General features: G+C 42.9%; 2 protein-coding genes across 34 annotated transcripts; both read left to right on the top strand.

The window, feature by feature from the left end:
* Positions 1–8,618: 8,618 nt before the first annotated feature.
* On the top strand, positions 8,619–12,666 carry LOC118365262 (outer dynein arm-docking complex subunit 4-like). 6 transcript variants are annotated; one of them, XR_008088538.1, is made up of 8 exons: positions 8,619–9,265; positions 9,565–9,718; positions 9,845–9,909; positions 10,023–10,170; positions 10,469–10,623; positions 11,318–11,421; positions 11,545–11,607; positions 12,017–12,666. XR_008088538.1 is itself a non-coding variant. In XM_035747338.2 (5 exons), exons 2-5 carry the CDS (start codon positions 9,598–9,600, stop codon positions 10,546–10,548), a joined length of 414 nt encoding a protein of 137 aa, XP_035603231.1. In that variant the 5' UTR covers positions 8,619–9,265; positions 9,565–9,597; the 3' UTR covers positions 10,549–11,765. The 6 variants fall into 6 exon arrangements, 2 of the variants coding, with proteins under 2 accessions (XP_035603231.1, XP_035603230.1); XR_004821752.2 differs by having other exon boundaries at positions 10,469–11,421; XR_008088537.1 differs by lacking the exon at positions 12,017–12,666 and having other exon boundaries at positions 10,023–10,623; positions 11,318–11,765.
* Positions 12,667–13,613: 947 nt separating this feature from the next.
* Positions 13,614–19,583, top strand: LOC118365261 (2',3'-cyclic-nucleotide 3'-phosphodiesterase-like). Of its 28 annotated transcripts, none has more exons than XM_052490875.1 (6): positions 13,614–13,785; positions 15,262–16,040; positions 16,263–16,364; positions 16,449–17,208; positions 17,325–17,452; positions 18,068–19,583. In XM_052490875.1, the coding sequence occupies exons 2-6, from the start codon at positions 15,282–15,284 to the stop codon at positions 18,527–18,529; spliced, it is 2,211 nt and encodes a 736-aa protein (XP_052346835.1). In that variant the 5' UTR covers positions 13,614–13,785; positions 15,262–15,281; the 3' UTR covers positions 18,530–19,583. The 28 variants fall into 28 exon arrangements, with proteins under 28 accessions (XP_052346835.1, XP_052346837.1, XP_052346833.1 ...); XM_052490877.1 differs by lacking the exon at positions 16,263–16,364 and adding an exon at positions 16,077–16,148; XM_052490873.1 differs by lacking the exon at positions 16,263–16,364 and adding an exon at positions 16,077–16,148 and having other exon boundaries at positions 16,407–17,208.
* The last annotated feature ends 230 nt before the right edge of the window (positions 19,584–19,813 follow it).

Genomic DNA, 19,813 nt, shown 5'->3' with positions numbered 1-19,813 from the left:
GAGAGATAAACATAATGTCTAGGCCGTGCCGAGTTCAACGAGATATCCCGCTGGACCGTAGCTCGCTCGGTCTGAGCGCAGCGACCATTAGAAAAGTAGGCCCAAAATGAAGCCTGCCCCACAACGTCATTTGCTTTTGGGTGACAGTGAGAGAACCGTTAGGGTGAGAAGCACAATTCGACCTCAGGTACGTTCCTAAGGTCCTTCCGATCCGTGCAAGCCTAACGTTGACAGTGTGGCATTAACCCTTAATAGTTAAAAGATGGTGTTTACTTCAAAAAGTTTGCATTGATTTCTCTCCCCATAGGAATACATTGCCTTTACCCCTAAATTCAACCTGAAGTCTATATGGGTTATGAATGCCGTATGAACCTGTCTTTGGTAACAGTCCATCAGGCCAGTATGAGGTCTACCTGTGTTGATTCTAAGCTTCCTGGACCAACCGGAAGTGGTTAAAATCACCCTAAAAGTGTTTTTCCATTACCTGCCTGCAGTTTGATAGACATAGTGCATTCAACCCTGTGTAAATCAGTCAATTCTTAACGTAAGGACTTAAAACTCAGGATTCTGTAAAAGCATAGCCCAGTGAGGATATGTGTTGACTTATAGCTTCCTGTGACAACCGGAAGTGCCTTAATTGGTGTCTCAGGGGCTGTTTCGAGGGGTTAAAAAGTCAGATCTGTCCAAAACTTCATATGTGTGATTAGGCAACCCCATGAACTGTAAATCAGTCATTTTTCCCATAAAATTTCAAAGGAAAACTAAATCACACAGACACACAACTTGGAAGGAGGGACGTATTGGGGTTTGTAGAGACAGACAGTGCCTCCAATAGTTAGCTTTGTTCGAGCTAAAAAAGAACCGTCAGACCTAGAGTTCCGAAACTTTAGAAACCTGTTCTAGACCTCGGGTCGATAGTGCGTGGTGAGTTAGGTGGCTCTAGAAGGTTCTCGGACCGAGAAATAGCCTCGTACATTTGCAATGATTTCAATTCATTTTGACCATTACGAAAATGGCGACATTTAGAAAAGTCTCAGAGACACAAGACTAGGTGCATTGGAACCGGCTCGGCCCATAGAGACGGACCCCAACGTTTCGGTCCGATAGCTCATTCAAGGACCCCATAGCAAGGCATGGAAAAAAGTGGATTTTCAGCACCAATTAGGGTTTTACTCGGGCACCGAAGGACCTATCGAGCCGAAACTCGGGATTCGGGGTCGCCTCACATAGGCCTTCACATAATGTCTGACCTGGACCCGCAGCTAGAACGTAACTATGTGTTTTACGTTTTTATTATGTTTTAAACTAATGGCGCTGTGAATTATGGGCCTGCTCTGACATATGTGATAGTTGGCTTCTAAATGAGTTGGAAAAAGTGGGTTTGGTGTCAATTGGTATCAGTTTGGTGTCAGAATGACATCTAATTGACTGGTGGACACTGACTTGCTAGTTGACTTTTGTACATTAGCAATATGTTTAAACGGAGAGGGACCATCACCAAAATGGCATTCTGAAATCAACACAAAAAATGGCATCACCATAGTCTCCAGGCTGTGCAGAGTTCAACGAGACGCCCCCTTGACCGTAGCTCGCTCTGAGTGCAGCGACCTTGAAAAAAAGAAGGCGCAAAAGGAAGCCTGGCCCTCAATGTCATTTGCTTTTGGGTGACAGTGAGAGAACCGTTAGGGTGAGAAGCACAATTCGACCTCAGGTACGTTCCTAAGGTCCTTCCGATCCGTGCAAGCCTAACCTTGACCGTGTGGCATTAACCCTTAATAGTTAAAAGAAGGTGTTTACTTCAAAGAGTTTGCATTGACTTCTCTCCCCATAGGAATACATTGCCTTTACCCCTAAATTCAACCTGAAGTCTATATGGGTTATGAATGCCGTATGAACCTGTCTTTGGTAACAGTCCATCAGGCCAGTATGAGGTCTACCTGTGTTGATTCTAAGCTTCCTGGACCAACCGGAAGTGGTTAAAATCACCCTAAAAGTGTTTTTCCATTACCTGCCTGCAGTTTGATAGACATAGTGCATTCAACCCTGTGTAAATCAGTCAATTCTTAACGTAAGGACTTAAAACTCAGGATTCTGTAAAAGCATAGCCCAGTGAGGATATATGTTGACTTATAGCTTCCTGTGACAACCGGAAGTGCCTTAATTGGTGTCTCAGGGGCTGTTTCGAGGGGTTAAAAAAGTCAGATCTTTTCAAAACTTCATATGTGTGACTAGGTAACCCTCATGAACTGTAAATCAGTCATCTCTCCCAACAGATGTCAAAGAAAAGCTCTCACACGCACACACAGCAAGGATGGAGTGAAAAAGTGTGGTTCTCAAAGACACAGAGAGCAGGCAATGGCATAAACATAATGTCTAGGCCGTGCCGAGTTCAACGAGATATCCCGCTTGACCGTAGCTCGCTCGGTCTGAGCGCAGCGACCATTAGAAAAGTAGGCCCAAAATGAAGCCTGCCCCACAACGTCATTTGCTTTTGGGTGACAGTGAGAGAACCGTTAGGGTGAGAAGCACAATTCGACCTCAGGTACGTTCCTAAGGTCCTTCCGATCCGTGCAAGCCTAACGTTGACCGTGTGGCATTAACCCTTAATAGTTAAAAGAAGGTGTTTACTTCAAATAGTTTGCATTGATTTCTCTCCCCATAGGAATACATTGCCTGCACCCCTAAATTCAACCTGAAGTCTATATGGGTTATGAATGCCGTATGAACCTGTCTTTGGTAACAGTCCATCAGGCCAGTATGAGGTCTACCTGTGTTGATTCTAGGCTTCCTGGACCAACCGGAAGTGGTTAAAATCACCCTAAAAGTGTTTTTCCATTACCTGCCTGCAGTTTGATAGACATAGTGCATTCAACCCTGTGTAAATCAGTCAATTCTTAACGTAAGGACTTAAAACTCAGGATTCTGTAAGTTTCTATGTCAATCAAGACATGGGTTTACTTATAGCTTCCTGTGCCAACCGGAAGTGCCTTTAATGATGTCACAGTGGCAGTTTCCAAGGGTTAAAAAGGTCAGATCTTTTCAAAACTTCATATGTGTGACTAGGTAACCCTCATGAACTGTAAATCAGTCATTTCTCCCAACAGATGTCAAAGAAAAGCTCTCACACGCACACACAGCAAGGATGGAGTGAAAAAGTGCGGTTCTCAAAGACACAGAGAGCAGGCAATGGCATAAACATAATCTCTAGGCCGTGCCGAGTTCAACGAGATATCCCGCTTGACCGTAGCTCGCTCGGTCTGAGCGCAGCGACCATTAGAAAAGTAGGCCCAAAATGAAGCCTGCCCCACAACGTCATTTGCTTTTGGGTGACAGTGAGAGAACCGTTAGGGTGAGAAGCACAATTCGACCTCAGGTACGTTCCTAAGGTCCTTCCGATCCGTGCAAGCCTAACGTTGACAGTGTGGCATTAACCCTTAATAGTTAAAAGATGGTGTTTACTTCAAAAAGTTTGCATTGATTTCTCTCCCCATAGGAATACATTGCCTTTACCCCTAAATTCAACCTGAAGTCTATATGGGTTATGAATGCCGTATGAACCTGTCTTTGATGACAGTCCATCAGGCCAGTATGAGGTCTACCTGTGTTGATTCTAAGCTTCCTGGACCAACCGGAAGTGGTTAAAATCACCCTAAAAGTGTTTTTCCATTACCTGCCTGCAGTTTGATAGACATAGTGCATTCAACCCTGTGTAAATCAGTCAATTCTTAACGTAAGGACTTAAAACACAGGATTCTGTAAAAGCATAGCCCAGTGAGGATATGTGTTGACTTATAGCTTCCTGTGCCAACCGGAAGTGCCTTAATTGGTGTCTCAGGGGCTGTTTCGAGGGGTTAAAAAAGTCAGATCTGTCCAAAACTTCATATGTGTGATTAGGCAACCCCCATGAACTGTAAATCAGTCATTTTTCCCATAAAATTTCAAAGGAAAACTAAATCACACAGACACACAACTTGGAAGGAGGGACGTATTGGGGGTTGTAGAGACAGACAGTGCCTCCAATAGTTAGCTTTGTTCGAGCTAAAAAGAACCGTCAGACCTAGAGTTCCGAAACTTTAGAAACCTGTTCTAGACCTCGGGTCGATAGTGCGTGGTGAGTTAGGTGGCTCTAGAAGGTTCTCGGACCGAGAAATAGCCTCGTACATTTGCAATGATTTCAATTCATTTTGACCATTACGAAAATGGCGACATTTAGAAAAGTCTCAGAGACACAAGACTAGGTGCATTGGAACCGGCTCGGCCCATAGAGACGGACCCCAACGTTTCGGTCCGATAGCTCATTCAAGGACCCCATAGCAAGGCATGGAAAAAAGTGGATTTTCAGCACCAATTAGGGTTTTACTCGGGCACCGAAGGACCTATCGAGCCGAAACTCGGGATTCGGGGTCGCCTCACATAGGCCTTCACATAATGTCTGACCTGGACCCGCAGCTAGAACGTAACTATGTGTTTTACGTTTTTATTATGTTTTAAACTAAAGGCGCTGTGAATTATGGGCCTGCTCTGACATATATGATAGTTGGCTTCTAAATGAGTTGGAAAAAGTGGGTTTGGTGTCAATTGGTATCAGTTTGGTGTCAGAATGACATCTAATTGACTGATGGACACTGACTTGCTAGTTGACTTTTGTACATTAGCAATATGTTTAAACGGAGAGGGACCATCACCAAAAGTGACATTCTGAAATCAACCCTAACGAGCCATGGAGATGAACCAGAATCACTGCCCAGCTATCCCGAGTTCATCGGGCCAGTCAATTTCACATTCCTGCAGGATTTTTATAGCATGACAAATTCGTGATGGTACCTGCCCATTGAACCATATTGCAAATGCACAGTGACTTTGCAAAAGTGAGAAAACATAAACAAATGGACATGATGAAATCAACACAACGAGTGATGGAAATGTACAACTATCACTGCTCAGCCATCCTGTGTTCATCAGACCAGTCAATTTTGCATTTTTGAGCATGTCAAATTTCATATGGTAAATGCACATTGAAACATATTGCAAATGCGCGCGCACTTGCAATATGATTCTATAGTGAAAAACATCACCTAATGGACATGATGAAATCAACACAACGAGTGATGGAAATGTACAACTATCACTGCTCGGCCATCCTGTGTCCATCAGACCAGTCAATTTTGCATTTTTGAGCATGTCAAATTTCATATGGTAAATGCACATTGAAACATATTGCAAATGCGCGCGCACTTGCAATATGATTCTATAGTGTAAAAACATCACCTAATGGACATGATGAAATCAACACAACGAGTGATGGAAATGTACAACTATCACTGCTCGGCCATCCTGTGTCCATCAGACCAGTCAATTTTGCATTTTTGAGCATGTCAAATTTCATATGGTAAATGCACATTGAAACATATTGCAAATGCGCGCACTTGCAATATGATTCTATAGTGTAAAAACATCACCTAATGGACATGATGAAATCAACACAACGAGTGATGGAAATGTACAACTATCACTGCTCGGCCATCCTGTGTCCATCAGACCAGTCAATTTTGCATTTTTGAGCATGTCAAATTTCATATGGTAAATGCACATTGAAACATATTGCAAATGCGCGCACTTGCAATATGATTCTATAGTGAAAAACATCACCTAATGGACATGATGAAATCAACACAACGAGTGATGGAAATGTACAACTATCACTGCTCGGCCATCCTGTGTCCATCAGACCAGTCAATTTTGCATTTTTGAGCATGTCAAATTTCATATGGTAAATGCACATTGAAACATATTGCAAATGCGCGCGCACTTGCAATATGATTCTATAGTGTAAAAACATCACCTAATGGACATGATGAAATCAACACAACGAGTGATGGAAATGTACAACTATCACTGCCCGGCCATCCTGTGTTCCCATAGCGAGCATTAATATCAGAATGACCGGTAAATGCATTTACAACCATATTTTTATTTTTGGGTTACCAGTTGCACAACAATGCACGTGCATTTGCAATATGATTCTATAGTGTAAAAACATCACCTAACGGAGATGATGAAATCAACACAACGAGTGATGGAAATGTACAACTATCACTGCTCGGCCATCCTGTGTTCATCAGACCAGTCAATTTTGCATTTTTGAGCAAGGTCAAATTTCATATGGTAAATGCACATTGAAACATATTGCAAATGCACGTGCACTTGCAATATGATTATATAGTGAAAAAACATCACAAAATGGACATGATGAAGTCAACACAACGAGTGATGGAAAGGAACAACTATCACTGCCCGGCCATCCCGAGTTCATCAGGCCAGTCAATTTTGCATTTCTGCAGGATTTTTGAGCATGTCAAATTTCTTACGTCATTTGGCCCACAAAAAAAATCCTTATGCACAATTTAAAAAAATATATAAAAAAAATATGATAATAAAATTGGACAAAAGTATATTCATACAGTTCTTACACATGTGTAATTGACAAAAATATTGAAAGAATTTCAAAAAAACGGTCCAGAAAGCACTTTTTTAAGGGTGTGTGAAGTTTTTTACAAAATTTTGACATTTTTGACTTTTGACTTTTGACTTCCTATGAAATCATATTGGAATTGGACAAAACATATTCCTTATGCGCATGTAAAAAAAAAAAAAAAAATGATGATAATAAAATTGGACAAAAGTATATTCATACAGTTCTTACACATGTGTAATTGACAAAAAATCGAAAGAATTTCGAAAAACGGTCCAGAAAGCACTTTTTATGGGTGTGTGAAGTTTTTACAAAATTTTGACATTTTTGACTTTTGACTTTGACTTCCTATGAAATCATATTGGAATTGGACAAAACATATTCCTTATGCGCATATAAAAAAAATTAAAAAAATTATGATAATAAAATTGGACAAAAGTATATTCATACAGTTCTTACACATGTGTAATTGACAAAAAAATCGAAAGAATTTCGAAAAACGGTCCAGAAAGCACTTTTTAAGGGGTGATAAGTTTTTGAAAAAAAGTTCATTTTTTCAAAATTTTACTTTTGGACATTAATTTGGGTTACATATCCAATATGAAAAACCCCGGTGGAGCGCATTTGCCCCCTGTTGAATTTTTAAAGTGTTACAACTGGCAATTACCATATGGCATTTGCAATACACTTTGGATGAATCAACGCCGAATTGGGTGGTATTGGCCAATGTGTATATGGTTTGTCCGATGCCAATGACATGCCATTCATTTTTGTCCAATACAGGGGGTATTCCCTTGCAGAGCAAGGGGAACCACTACTTCCCTAACGTCTACCACACACCCCCCCTCCCCTCCCCCAAAAACCTCTCCCCAACCCCATTAAACTTGATTTATAGCCTGCTGAAACACTCCACCCTTAGGATTGTTCAGCATGTCAACAACCATTTCAACAGTGACATCTGTTACCCTCAATATCTTTAGCCATCTCCACAATAACCTTCAACCTGGCATTTCTGCTTTCCACAACCAGAGTTGTATTATTAACCTTACCAGTAAAAGCTATGAAGTTAACTTTATTCATTATCAAAGTGTCATTTGACACCACACTTTCAAGGTTTCTGAACAGGCCTCGAAACCATGCTAGGACCATCAGATGAACCATTTTTAATGAAGCCAGCAATGCAAATAATTAATCTCAGTGATTGACAGTATACAAGTATTATTGCATGTATACTAATCAATCGCAGTGAAATGAAATCTGGTCATGATCAGTTTCATATGTTTCATATCGTATTGTCTTGAAAGTGGCATTGACGTTGTTGGTTGGCTAGCAATCAAAACTTGATGTTAATTTACACACTGTTCACATTTGGGAAAACTGGTCCACCCACTTGATAGCTAGCAGTGGAGGCTGGTGGGAGGAGCTATAGGAGGACGGGCTCTGTGTAATGGCTGGATTGGAATCAGTGGAACGGAGTCAAACGTGGTTTCAGTATGTTTGATACCGTTTCATTTATTCCATTCCAGCCATTACAATGAGCCCGTCCTCCAATAGCTCCTCCCACCAGCCTCCACTGGTAGCTAGCTATCATTAGTTCAAATAAAGCAAAATGATGTACTGATATGAAAGTGCAATTGTATATTATTATTATTATTAAACCTAATGGGTGCACATTATTGTTTTTGCCCTAGCACTACACAGCTGATTCAAATAATAAAGCTTGAGGATTAGTTGATTATTTAAATCAGCTGTGTAGTGCTACGTTAAAAAGCATAACGTGCACCTTTTGGGTCCCGAGGGTCGAGTCCACACAGCCAAAAGTCAGACACGAATGTGGTTTTCCAACAGCAAGGCTCAGATCAACATGGCAGTGTTGCCGTTGTTTCTAAAATGTTTTCATTATCATGTTGAGGGAAAAAAACATCTCTCCCAAACCCCATGTTACACACTCACAAACTGAAATCATAACCGAACAATGCAAGCGATGGCTGCAGGATGACGTTATGAAGATGAACTGCAGAAACGTGCAGTAGACTGCAGTCAAAACGTCATGACTTTTTGATCACATGATTTTTGTAATGTTCATGCTGTTGACATGTTGGCGCAAGTCGGAGAATTATTATCCCCATAATGCAACACACTTTGAAAGGGCGACAAAAGTGATCCGCTCGAACGTGCCCTCTTGGGGACTGGGCAGCACAAGTTAACAATGCAGTGTGTGCATGCTCGGTCGCTCGTTTGTTGACTGAGTGGCATGACAAAAGATGCATTACCTCTCCCTGCTGTGGAGTTTGTGTAATGAGTGATCTGATTGAATCGCGGGTGTCCAGGAAACGACTAGTAGCATAGATTATATATTTGGGGAAACTCTAATGATAGCTAAACAGTAAACATTTAGCCAGTCATAGCTAGCTATTTAGCTATGACTATTTAATATATTTGCTGAGTGTTATGCTTGTGTTTGAATGCAATCTCTGTGTATATGCATTTACACAATTTCTTCTGTTACACAGCTGTCAATCGAAAACGTATGCACGCACTGGTTGCCAAGTCGTTTGGGCTGTCTTCTCAGTCAGTGGCTTTTTTTGCTACCTCAAGTCTACACTACATATATGTCAAGTTTGTATTCGTAGCTAATGACAGTTTATACATTTCTTTCAGACATTGATTCTTCAGCCACATGACATAAATTGTCTGGTTGCCAGATCCAAATGTTATGTAAAGATTGGAGATTCTGATAATGCATTGAGGGACGCAGCTGCCTCTCTCAAAGAGGACAAATAATTCTTAAAGGTGCAGTTTAAACATTGGGCATCATTATTCAGCCCTGTTCTATTTTCAGCCTTTGGCATTATTGTGTAGCAGTCATTGTATTGTCTCTCAGCCAGTGTTTGCCGTTATTGAGGGAAGCTTTGTATTGTCTGTTTTGTTTGGAACGGAACAGCTGTATCCCCCTGTTGGCCAGCTACTGTACTGAAATTCAAAGCTTTTTTATTTTATTTTCAATGACCACTAGGGCACACTGTTGTTTCTGATTAGTCATCATTTCCCAAGCAAAATCCATTGATTTATTTGTATCCCTCCTTTCCCAGGGTTTGTATCAGAAAGTGGAAGCTTTATACACCATGGGAGACTTTGAATTTGCCCTGGTGTTTTACCACAGGGGGCACAAACAGTGGCCAGAGCTGCAGGAATTTAGACTGGGAATCCAGAAGGCCCAAGAGGCTATCGACAACTCTGTGGGCTGTAAGTACTGGGTCAAAAATATTTTTGTAAAAGACCAACAGATTGAGTACCTCATTGTTCTCATAATGCAGTTTTTGTGAGTTTTCCATCTGGTTTTCTAAATATCTTACCTTTCTACCACCTCAGGCCCCTCCTCGTCTGTGAAACTGGAAAACAAGGGCGACCTGTCCTTCTTCCACAAGGCCGATGAGGTGAGTCAATGGTAAAGCCTTGAGATGACGAGCTGCATCTTTTTCATAATTCCTCCCACCTCTACATGCGTGTCATCCTCGGCATGAGTTCTGTGTGTGGGATTGATTGGCAGGGGAAGAAGGGACGGCCGAAGGGGCTGATTCACCCCCTGAGAAGGGAGATGAGGCAGCAGAACAAGAAGACGCCTAAGAGTGAGAAGACAACCAAGCAGCTTCTGGGACAGCTCTACAGCGATAAGGAGAAGCGACTGAAATATGAAGGTAGGGCAGCCAGAAATATTTTACTTAGCCTGTATGTTCACTCTTTTGCCTTAGTTTCAGTACACAATCAATACACTGTCACACTTGGGAAGATGCTCTTTTATCACGTACCCTATCTGGAGAATTAGCCTTTACGTGTCCTTTGATTCCCTTTACACATTCATTATTATCAGCATGAATTACAGAGCCCAGTGTGTGGTAAAGGGCAAATATTCCACTCAAGTCATAAATAAGATGTGGGGAGGGGAGAGACTGCAGGACCTATCTGGACACACACACTGATTTCTGGCGCCAGCAGAAGCCCATCTATGCGCGGGAGAGAGACCGCAAGCTCATGCAGCAGAAGTGGAACAAGACCCGGCAGAACCCTCCCTCTGATCCCACCCGTTTTGTACTCAAGAGCCTGGAAGAGATTGATGCTGATAAGACAGAACAGACCCAAGGATGAATATGGTAGTTTGATGCTTATCAATACATCCTGGTCAACGGTAAACTCTTATTAGCATGTATTGGGGGCATGATCTTTGGTACATCTTTCTCACTCATCATTATTCACGATTCATTCATGGTTATCCTTAATCATGGTATCATTCATATTAATGTAGGAGTGTTCAGAAACATTCTGTTCTTATTTACAATCAGTGACTCCAAAATGACACAATACATTATTTACCATTCATTTCTATTGGGCACAACATAACCAAAACAAACAGCAAATGCATCCAACAAGTCTGTAGAGTCACAAGCTTGATGTCGTCATTGCGTACTATGAATATGGGACCAAATACTACGCGTTTGACTCCATTTAATACACTAAGTGAGTTTGTCCAAATACTTGACACATTCAAACGAGGGGACTAGATATATAAAGTGCATTTATAACTAAAAGGTAAAACAGATATGTATGAAAATAACCTCAAATAAAAAGGTGACATTCTGTACTGTCGGCTCATAAAGCAGTTGATCTCAGGTCCAAAATGCTGGAGTACAGAGCCAAATTAAGAGTTTTAGCTTCACTATCCAAATAAACACATAGGGGAGCGTATGTGATTTTTCTAACGTCCCACATTTCAAATCAAGTGCTTTTCACACACTGCATCTTGTTGTTTTAACAGTGTTTTTTTCCTCTTTCTTTGTTGTCCAACAGCAAACCCCCAGACGCAAAGTCAAGGGCACTTGATAATGTTGGCCAAGTGTACGCCAGAATAGGAAAGTTCCCACAGGCTATTGATGCATCGGTGGAAACTCAAAGTATATGGCACATCTGTGTTTTTATGTTTGGGTTGTGTGATGACGCAAATAGTTTAATACAAAGGACTCCTAATGTATGTATTCTATTCACTGTTGTTTGTGTATTTCCTTCTCCATTCTCAGCTGGGAGGAAAAGATCCCGCTGGCCAATGGCGGCCCGGGACTACGGCGTTCGCTCACTCGCAGGTAGCCTAGAGGTTAGAGTGTTGGGACAGTGTTGTTCGAATCCCCGAGCTGGCAAGGTGGGAAAATCTGCCGTTCTGCACTTGAGCAAGGCAGTAAACTCCCACAACTGCTCACTTGGCACCGATGCCGTGGACATCGATTAAGGCAGCCCCCCCCGCACCTCTGAATGCTTTCAGTTGTGCCACTGACTAGGTATCCCTTTTCCATTGACGTTTATGGGATTGAATGGGAACATGCCCATACAATTCTGATCAGATGTGGACAGCATATCAATGCTGATTCTTTTGAATTACAACCTGGGGACACAAGTGATGATTTCATGGAAACTGTGATTAGTCTTTGTCTACTTGATCTTGGTCAAAGCATTGAACTGGTCCTAACAGTCTTTTCATTCTGTGTCCCCTCCCAGTGAAGCTTGTCAACTTTAAATCCGGTGTTGCGCACTTTGAAAGAGCTTTGGACAGGGCTACGGTTCTCCAGGATGACCCTGCTAGGGATGCCATCCAGAAGGTTACCTGAGCATCCTTGTCAATTCATGTCACTTCTTTCCTATTGTCAAATCACAATGGCTCACTGATACAATATTTGATGCCCTTATTTAAGCTCTCTGTGAGACAAGGCAATGTTTATGAGCGCTCATCAGAAGATGGCTGAAGAGTAGCCACAGACATGGTCAAGGACAATGTAATAAAAACGGTCTTTTAAACATGCTTCTCCGACCTCCACTTGAGTTTTTGTTGTATACTTTTATTTGCTTTGCTTATTTATGTATAGAACAATTGCACACATACAAAATGTACATACCCCTTACAGAATAAACTTAGGAGATACAGCTGAGGAAAGGACTTCACTTGGGTGGGAACAAAATTGAATTATGCTATGATGTATTACTTTGAAAATGTATTATTCGTCTACACAGGAATTCAATCACTACAGCTGTATAGTATAAGTTGATGTCTTCCTTTTCATTGATGTGTTTCCTGTAGTACTGCAACACATGCGCGTTTCCAATGTAATGTTTTGTAGTGTCTCATTAATAAAGCGATTTGTTAAGCCTTGCCTAGTTGTTTTGGAGTCCTCTTTGTTTGCAGTGTAACGTGCCACCGACTAATGATCCAGAAAGCAATTACTGTGTGTTGAGTCGTTGGCACTCGACACACGTGCTATTGGTAATCTAATTAAAACTATCTGAGAGAGAGAGAGAGAGAGAGAGAGAGAGAGAGAGAGAATAACCCAGAAGCTTTATATAAGGAAATATAGGTTAGAAAGACGGTTAAGATGTGTTTGGATTGCCTTATGAAACTTGTGAAATCTTGCTGATCTGGCACATTTTTCAGCAGAGCCTGTTAGCAGGTGTTGGGTAACTTGGGTTTAATTGCCTGTGCCAATGTGCATGTAAGCAGGCCATTGGAGATGAAAACAACAGACATGTACTGACTGGCACAATGCACCCAGTCAAAGATCATCTACAATTCTTTAGAACTGTGTACACGTTTCCCTGTAGTGTTTTTCTACCTGGTTACAAGACTCGTTCCCTTTACTTCTGCACTCTGATAACATTGTTTTAAACTGGCATGCTGACAATGCTTTGATTCACTAAGCAGCTGATTCCCTTTATATGGGTATTATGAAATCCTGCCATGTTATCAGACCAGACATTGATCCGACACATCTGATCTCATAGAGTCCACAGACTGTTGAGCAAATTTCCTTTACAGAACATGCATTTCTGGGGGGAGAATGTACACAGAGCTTTGTTTTTCAAGGAGTTTGTGTTGTGGATGAGGACCTAAAATCACAAACTGCCAAAATACAAAATGTATCATTGTTGTCACTTATGCCATGAATTATCAGACTCCCTGGCATTATTGCCATGGTTTATGGAATTTAAATTCAACAAAACGCATATGTAATTTTCTTCTCAGCCAGGAGCCAGGTCTACGTTGTCATTCATTGATGGGACGTTCGCGTTGATAAGAGCGGGGGCGCGCAAACGATAGAAAACACCCCACCCTCAAGAGCACTAAACCTTGCGCGTGCTCAAGAGCCCGTAGTTTCCGTTTTCTTTCCTAGTGTTGGGGCAGATTTCTGCGCGCAGCGCCGACTGTCCTCTGCTTTCCAGCTTTGAAAACGCCTAAATTGCAGAGTCAGCGGCATACTCCTGACACAACAGGCACGGTAAGAAAACGCCGTCGGTAATCTCGTCCCATTCATGTCAATATGATAGTTAGCCCGATTAGAAGCTGCTCGTCATATAGTACGATCTTGGAACTTGACCAAAGTGATCAAAATCTGGCTTTTCAGACATCTAATTTCTTTCGCTTTGAAATAGGCTATTGCTGTTGTTCAAACGTGGCATCTTGAGTTTGGACATGACATTGCCACGCTGATTTTGTTTTGTCTGTTAGGGTGGTGATTGCATTGCAGCCACTCCCCGTTTCATCATTTCATTGTTACACGGTAGAAGCCGCGTTTACACCGTCGCACTAAAACCATTCTCATCTGATCTTTTACAGAAGATTCACTCACCATAAATATTGGCCTTCGATGTGCTGTTTCGAATGTCGTTTGTTTCTTGGTGAACTTGTCTAGCCTGTAACGCGGATGACCATGCTTTTTTAAATATATTAATCTTATTTCACGAACATGTAGGCTATTGCGCTACTGACCGTCTATTACTCAAAACAATATATAACTTCTACATACTTTCCTTGGCGATTTAAAAAAAAAATGTATTTTTATTCAAGTGCTTTTTTAAAAAAGCGGATATACGAGCCCTTGTCCACACAAGGCTGGTATAATCAGTCGCAGGTGTTAATAATCACCCCGGCCTAGTCGCCGGAGGCTGAGCGCACGCCGCTACTTTTTGTTCGGCGATTTTGCATAACCTATATCTGAACCTCGCTCATTAATCGACCTAATTCAGTACCAAATTGCTGATGCATTTTTTAAAAATGATTGGTTTTATGGATGAATGTTAATGCATTCTAATTGACGCTTGTTTCCCAATTACGTGTTTCCCACCTACACGTATAATGCAGAACGGGCAGTAAATAGTTCAAGCCGATAATGTGGATGTTTTGAGAATTCAGAGCCCATGAAAGCATGCATTACACACACATCCACGTCTCACATACCACTCCAAAGATGCCAGCTGTGCTTAAACCGTTTAGTAATCAAGGTCGATAGAGCCAAGCCAACCACCCAATCAATGCCTTATATCACTTTGATTTATTATTCGGAATAATCTGATGTCCAGGACGCAAACCGGTGAAGGCCTTGCCCACAACGAGCTCTGATTCGGCAGGACTCTACAGAGAAACCGCTGCAATACAGTAATTATATAAGGAGAGTCTGCTGCTCCCTATAAGTCTTATTAGAAATACCAGAAGAGATCATTTGACTCCCTCAGAAAGTGATAGTGTGGTATCCCAAATCTTTGCACAAGGGAAGATTTATATATATATATTTTTTTTTACAGCTTGGAAGTTTTAAAGGAATTCCAGCACCATTTCATTGTTTATGCTGTACAGTTTCAAATATAAAGTTCCTGTTTTCTCAAGTATTGCATTTGTATGAGTTTAATTTGCATCATTATTATTGTATGTATTTTCAGGGTGCAAATCTTTTGTCTAAACCCGTGTTTATCATTAGGTCCCTTGAGGAACCCAGATATGGATGCTGAGCAGAACCAGGTGTTGGACACCGCGTCAGAGACTCGAGAGCAACAGGAGACTGGAGCAGGAGACTGCCCCCAGTCACAACTCAACTCTCCAATAAATCCTGCAGGATCTCCAGTGAATGGGCAAGAAATGGAGCGTTTGTCAGGAATGTCAGAAGAAGTGCAAGAGATGGTGCCTAAAGCAGAAAAATCACCAAAGAAAATGTCTGAATCTCCTGAGAAGGTTCCAGAGACATCTCCAGAAGTTGTAACGAAAGCAGAGAAGTACCCAGAAAAACAACCAGAACTAGAGAGCGCAGAGGTCTCTGAGTCAGCTACAGCATTTTACTTCGAACCAGACAAAAAACAGACCACAGTGCCTGAAAAGCAGCCAATGCCAGAGAAAACACCAGAGCCTCTGCCTTTAGATGAGCCTCTAGCAGAGAATAACATTGACACTGCGCCAGAGAAAATGGCTGAACCCATCCCAGAGGCTGTTAAACCGTCTGTGCAGGCAGCGCCCGAGCCTGTCACACAGCCAGAATCTGAGGACGTGAAACTGCTCCAAGAGAAAGAGCCTGGGGAATCTGAGAAGCAGGCAGAATCTGGTGTTGTGTTGGCGGTGGTGCCAGAGATGCCAGCGGAGCCTAAAACTGTACAGGAAGTGGAGGCAGACAAACAGACCGAAGCTGAAATTGTACCGGAACCAAAGAAACCAGTCGAGGCTGAGGCTGTGAAGAAAGTGGAAGCAGAGAAACCAGTAGAGGCTGAGGCTGTGAAGAAAGTGGAAGCAGACAAACCAGTAGAGGCTGTGAAGAAAGTGGAAGCAGAGAAACCAGTAGAGGCTGAGGCTGTGAAGAAAGTGGAAGCAGAGAAACCAGTAGAGGCTGTGAAGAAAGTGGAAGCAGAGAAACCAGCTGAGGCTGTGAAGAAAGTGGAAGCAGAGAAACCAGCTGAGGCTGTGAAGAAAGTGGAAGCAGAGAAACCAGCTGAGGCTGTGAAGAAAGTGGAAGCAGAGAAACCAGCTGAGGCTGTGAAGAAAGTGGAAGCAGAGAAACCAGCTGAGGCTGTGAAGAAAGTGGAAGCAGAGAAACCAGTAGAGGCTGTGAAGCAAGTGGAAGCAGAGAAACCAGTAGAGGCTGAGGCTGTGAAGAAAGTGGAAGCAGAGAAACCAGTAGAGGCTGAGGCTGTGAAGAAAGTGGAAGCGGAGAAACCAGTGGCTGTGATGGAAGAGAAACTGGTAGAAGCTGAAATTGTTAAAGAAGTAGAGTCCGAGAAACGGGCAGCAGGTGAGGCAGATGCAGTGGAGCAGCAGAAGGCCGACGTTGTCGAGCAGATTCCCGCTCCTGGTACCCTGTCTTTTGCCTTCCTGGAGCATGAGCAGACCAAAGCCACACTTCGCACCTCTCGCACTCTAATCATCCTCCGAGGACTCCCCGGCAGCGGCAAGAGCCTCTTGGCACGTGCTATTGCAGATAACTACCAGGGTCTCTGCACGGTCTGCTGTGCTGATGACCATGGTGTGAAACCGGAGAGTCCAGAAGCATCGACAGATGGGTACAAGGCTTTTGACGATGCTGTGGTAGCCTGCTGCAGTGTAGGAACATCTGCTCAAGTGATAGTGGTGGATGACACCAACCATACCCATGATCGGCTGGCCCGTCTTGGGGAGGTGGCAGAGCAGCACCGGCTGGTGGCCATGTTTCTGGAGCCCCGCACTGAGTGGAGCAGAGACTTGCCACAGCTGGCCAAGAGAACTCAGCGGGGGCTAGAGGAGGCCCAGATCCAGGCCATGAAAGTACCTCTTGAGGAGACGTCCCTGCCCCTTTTCTTTGGCTGGTTCCTTCTCCCTGGCATCCAGGACAAGGTCAGGTGCACGTCCATGGATTTCCTGAAGACGCTGGACACGCTTGAGGCCTTCAAGAAGCACTTGCCTGACTGTGAGTACAGCACAGCAGTCTTATGATAGACTTCTATTGTTTATATCTGACTCTGATTTTAGTCTCTTGAGCTTGACTGCGACAACTGAGCTTGCTTTGTTTTTTTTTTTTTTCAGTCACTGTTGAGGCTGAGAAAGAGGTGGACCTGGAGCAGTATTTCCAAGCCAATGGCGTTCTTCATTGCACTACCAAATTCTGTGACTATGGCAAGGCTGAGGGAGCCAAGGAATATGCAGACAAACCAGTAAGTCTGAACGTATATTGAACAAAAATATAAAGTCAACATGCAACAATTTCAATGATGTTACAGTTCATATAAGACAATCACTCAATTGAAATATATTAATTTAAGCCCTAATCTATGGATTTCACATGACTGGGCAGTGGTGGGCCCACCCACTTGGTAGGCATGCCAATTGCATGCTCCCTCAAAACATCTGACATTGTTGTGACACAACTGCAAATTATAGTGGCCTTTTGTCTCCAGCACAAGGTGCACCTGTGTAATGCTCATGCTGTTTCATCAGCTTCTTGATATGCCACACCTGTCAGGTGGATGGATTGTCTTGGCAAAGGAGACATGCTCATGAACAGGGATATAATCTGTGCAAAATGCATATGGATCTTTTATTTCAACTCGTGAAACATGGGACAGGCTTTGCATGTTGCATTTTTTTTTTTGTGTGTTTATTGGTGATGGGAATTATTTGTCAAATGCAACCTCATCCTATTTACCACACTGCTCATATTGGCCTTGTTTTATTTATTTAAAATCTGATGACCAGTGCATTGTTTAAATAATGTATTTTTAACTTTCCGGGGGATCCATTTTGAAATAACCCCTCTTTTCCCACTCTAGGCTGTTAAAGAGTTGTATGGCTCTGCGTTCGAGCTGTCCCTCAGTGCCCTCTTCGTCACACCTCGCACTGTTGGTGCCCGGGTTTCACTCTCTGAGGATCAGTTGACCCTGTGGCCTGCCGATGCTGAGGAGGTGGTGTCTGTAGTCCCGGCCGCTGCCACCCTGCCCGCTGGTAGCCGTGCCCACATCACCCTGGGCTGTGCGGAGGGCGTTGAGCCACAGCAGACGGGCTTCGACCTGCTGGAGATCCTAGCGCTGCAGCAAGAGGGTCAGGAGGGAGAGCTGGTGGAGGAGATGGAGCTCGGCTCCCTGGCCTACTACGGCAAGGGGAGGTGGCTACTCAGTCTGAGGGAGCCCATCTCCGCCCAGGCCTGCTTCTCCAGCCTCTACGGGCCCAAGAAGGCTGACTCGACCAAGAAAGACGGGGACAAGAAGAAGAAGCAAAAGTGCACCATACTGTAAAGGAGAGGGGGAAGGTGGAAATGGATGGCTCTGGATGAGTGGCGTACTAGTGTTCTGATTGGTCTGTGGGGAAGTTTGTGTGTTTGTGCTACTTTTGGGGTTTGGGAGGCGTCTTGGATATCCCACCCCAAATTCACAAGCTGTGTGCCTTTCTCTATTGCTTTGCTGCACAACCCAAGATGCCTTTATACCACAGTTTAGGTCAAGCTTAGCATCTTGTTCAGTGTCTTGTCATGCGTTTTTAGTGCCATAGTTGCAATTGGATAGGATTTCTGAAGACTAGGCCTGATTTCATGGCTCAGCTGCAGTTTTGACAGATGTAGTACTGCTTCTCCTAGTACCGCTTCTCACAGTTTGACCACTATTTTCCCTACTCAATTCATGTCTAACACTATATTTAAAAAAACCTTCCGCATATGTCAGTGTTAAGCATTTAGATATTTTCATGTTTTGTGTGAGTGGCTCATAGTGTTTTCATTGCATGCCAGGTTTAGCAGATGTAGTTCTAGTCATGATTTAGATTGTTCGCAAAAGAAGTTGCACATCTATTTCAGTCATTTCCTGTGGTTTGGTCAGTTTAGCCATGTGTTTGTATGTTTGGTACGAAGGAAAGATTTGGGTAATTTCACAAGTAGCTCATGGGCCAAAAAGGGTGTCTGTGTGCTTGATTTGATGTGCTGAACTGTGAATGTCCTTCATAGAGGCCATTCCTAATTAACTCTTTCTTCTTTTTTTTGCACGATGCTGCAGAAATCAAAGGGAGAATGCTGATGAATGTGCAGTTTGTTTCATTAGCTGGCACTTACTTGGTGCTTATCAAATGCTGTGAAACCAAGGCCACAATTCTGTAGTATAGGAGACTGCAGCCTGGGATCATCCCTCTTTCTGTCAACCACAGTTAGGTTTTGCATGTCAACTTGTATGTATCCGCTGTCTGTTCATGACTGATGTGTAGGTTTCTTAGGGCAAAGCCATGCTTGTTTAGTTCTTCCAATGAGTCACTGTTTTTGCACATGTTTTGTACACTTAATAAAATAATTTGCTTTGCGCCAAATATTGTCTTAATGCAATGTGTACTGTTGCACCCGGTTCAAGACTGTTCCCTTGTCTGTACAGCAGTCGTGATTTTTGTCATGTAAATCTTGGTGGGGCAAGTGGGATCCATGCCAGCAAAGCCACAACACTAAACAATACATTCTTTGCACTTTACCACTGCTACACCTGGCTCTCAGCGGAGCCTTGTCTGGCAGCGAAACAGTTCATTCACCCTCATTTACTGCCTTT

Source organism: Oncorhynchus keta, chromosome 32, assembly GCF_023373465.1.
Source record: "Oncorhynchus keta strain PuntledgeMale-10-30-2019 chromosome 32, Oket_V2, whole genome shotgun sequence".
Lineage (NCBI taxonomy): Eukaryota > Metazoa > Chordata > Actinopteri > Salmoniformes > Salmonidae > Oncorhynchus > Oncorhynchus keta.
Note: the sequence above shows the minus strand (reverse complement) of the source record. Positions and strands in the feature narration are given on the sequence as shown.

Bases quoted from the DNA above. Each gene is read 5' to 3' on its own strand.
- LOC118365262 (XM_035747337.2), top strand. From the start codon at position 9,598: ATGGGAGACTTTGAATTTGCCCTGGTGTTTTACCACAGGGGGCACAAA. The intron at 9,719-9,844 runs GTAAGTACTGGG...CTACCACCTCAG, and splicing joins TATCGACAACTCTGTGGGCT to GCCCCTCCTCGTCTGTGAAA. The intron at 9,910-10,022 runs GTGAGTCAATGG...ATTGATTGGCAG, and splicing joins TCTTCCACAAGGCCGATGAG to GGGAAGAAGGGACGGCCGAA.
- LOC118365261 (XM_052490849.1), top strand. From the start codon at position 15,282: ATGGATGCTGAGCAGAACCAGGTGTTGGACACCGCGTCAGAGACTCGA. The intron at 17,209-17,324 runs GTGAGTACAGCA...TTTTTTTTTCAG, and splicing joins CAAGAAGCACTTGCCTGACT to TCACTGTTGAGGCTGAGAAA. The intron at 17,453-18,067 runs GTAAGTCTGAAC...TTCCCACTCTAG, and splicing joins AGGAATATGCAGACAAACCA to GCTGTTAAAGAGTTGTATGG.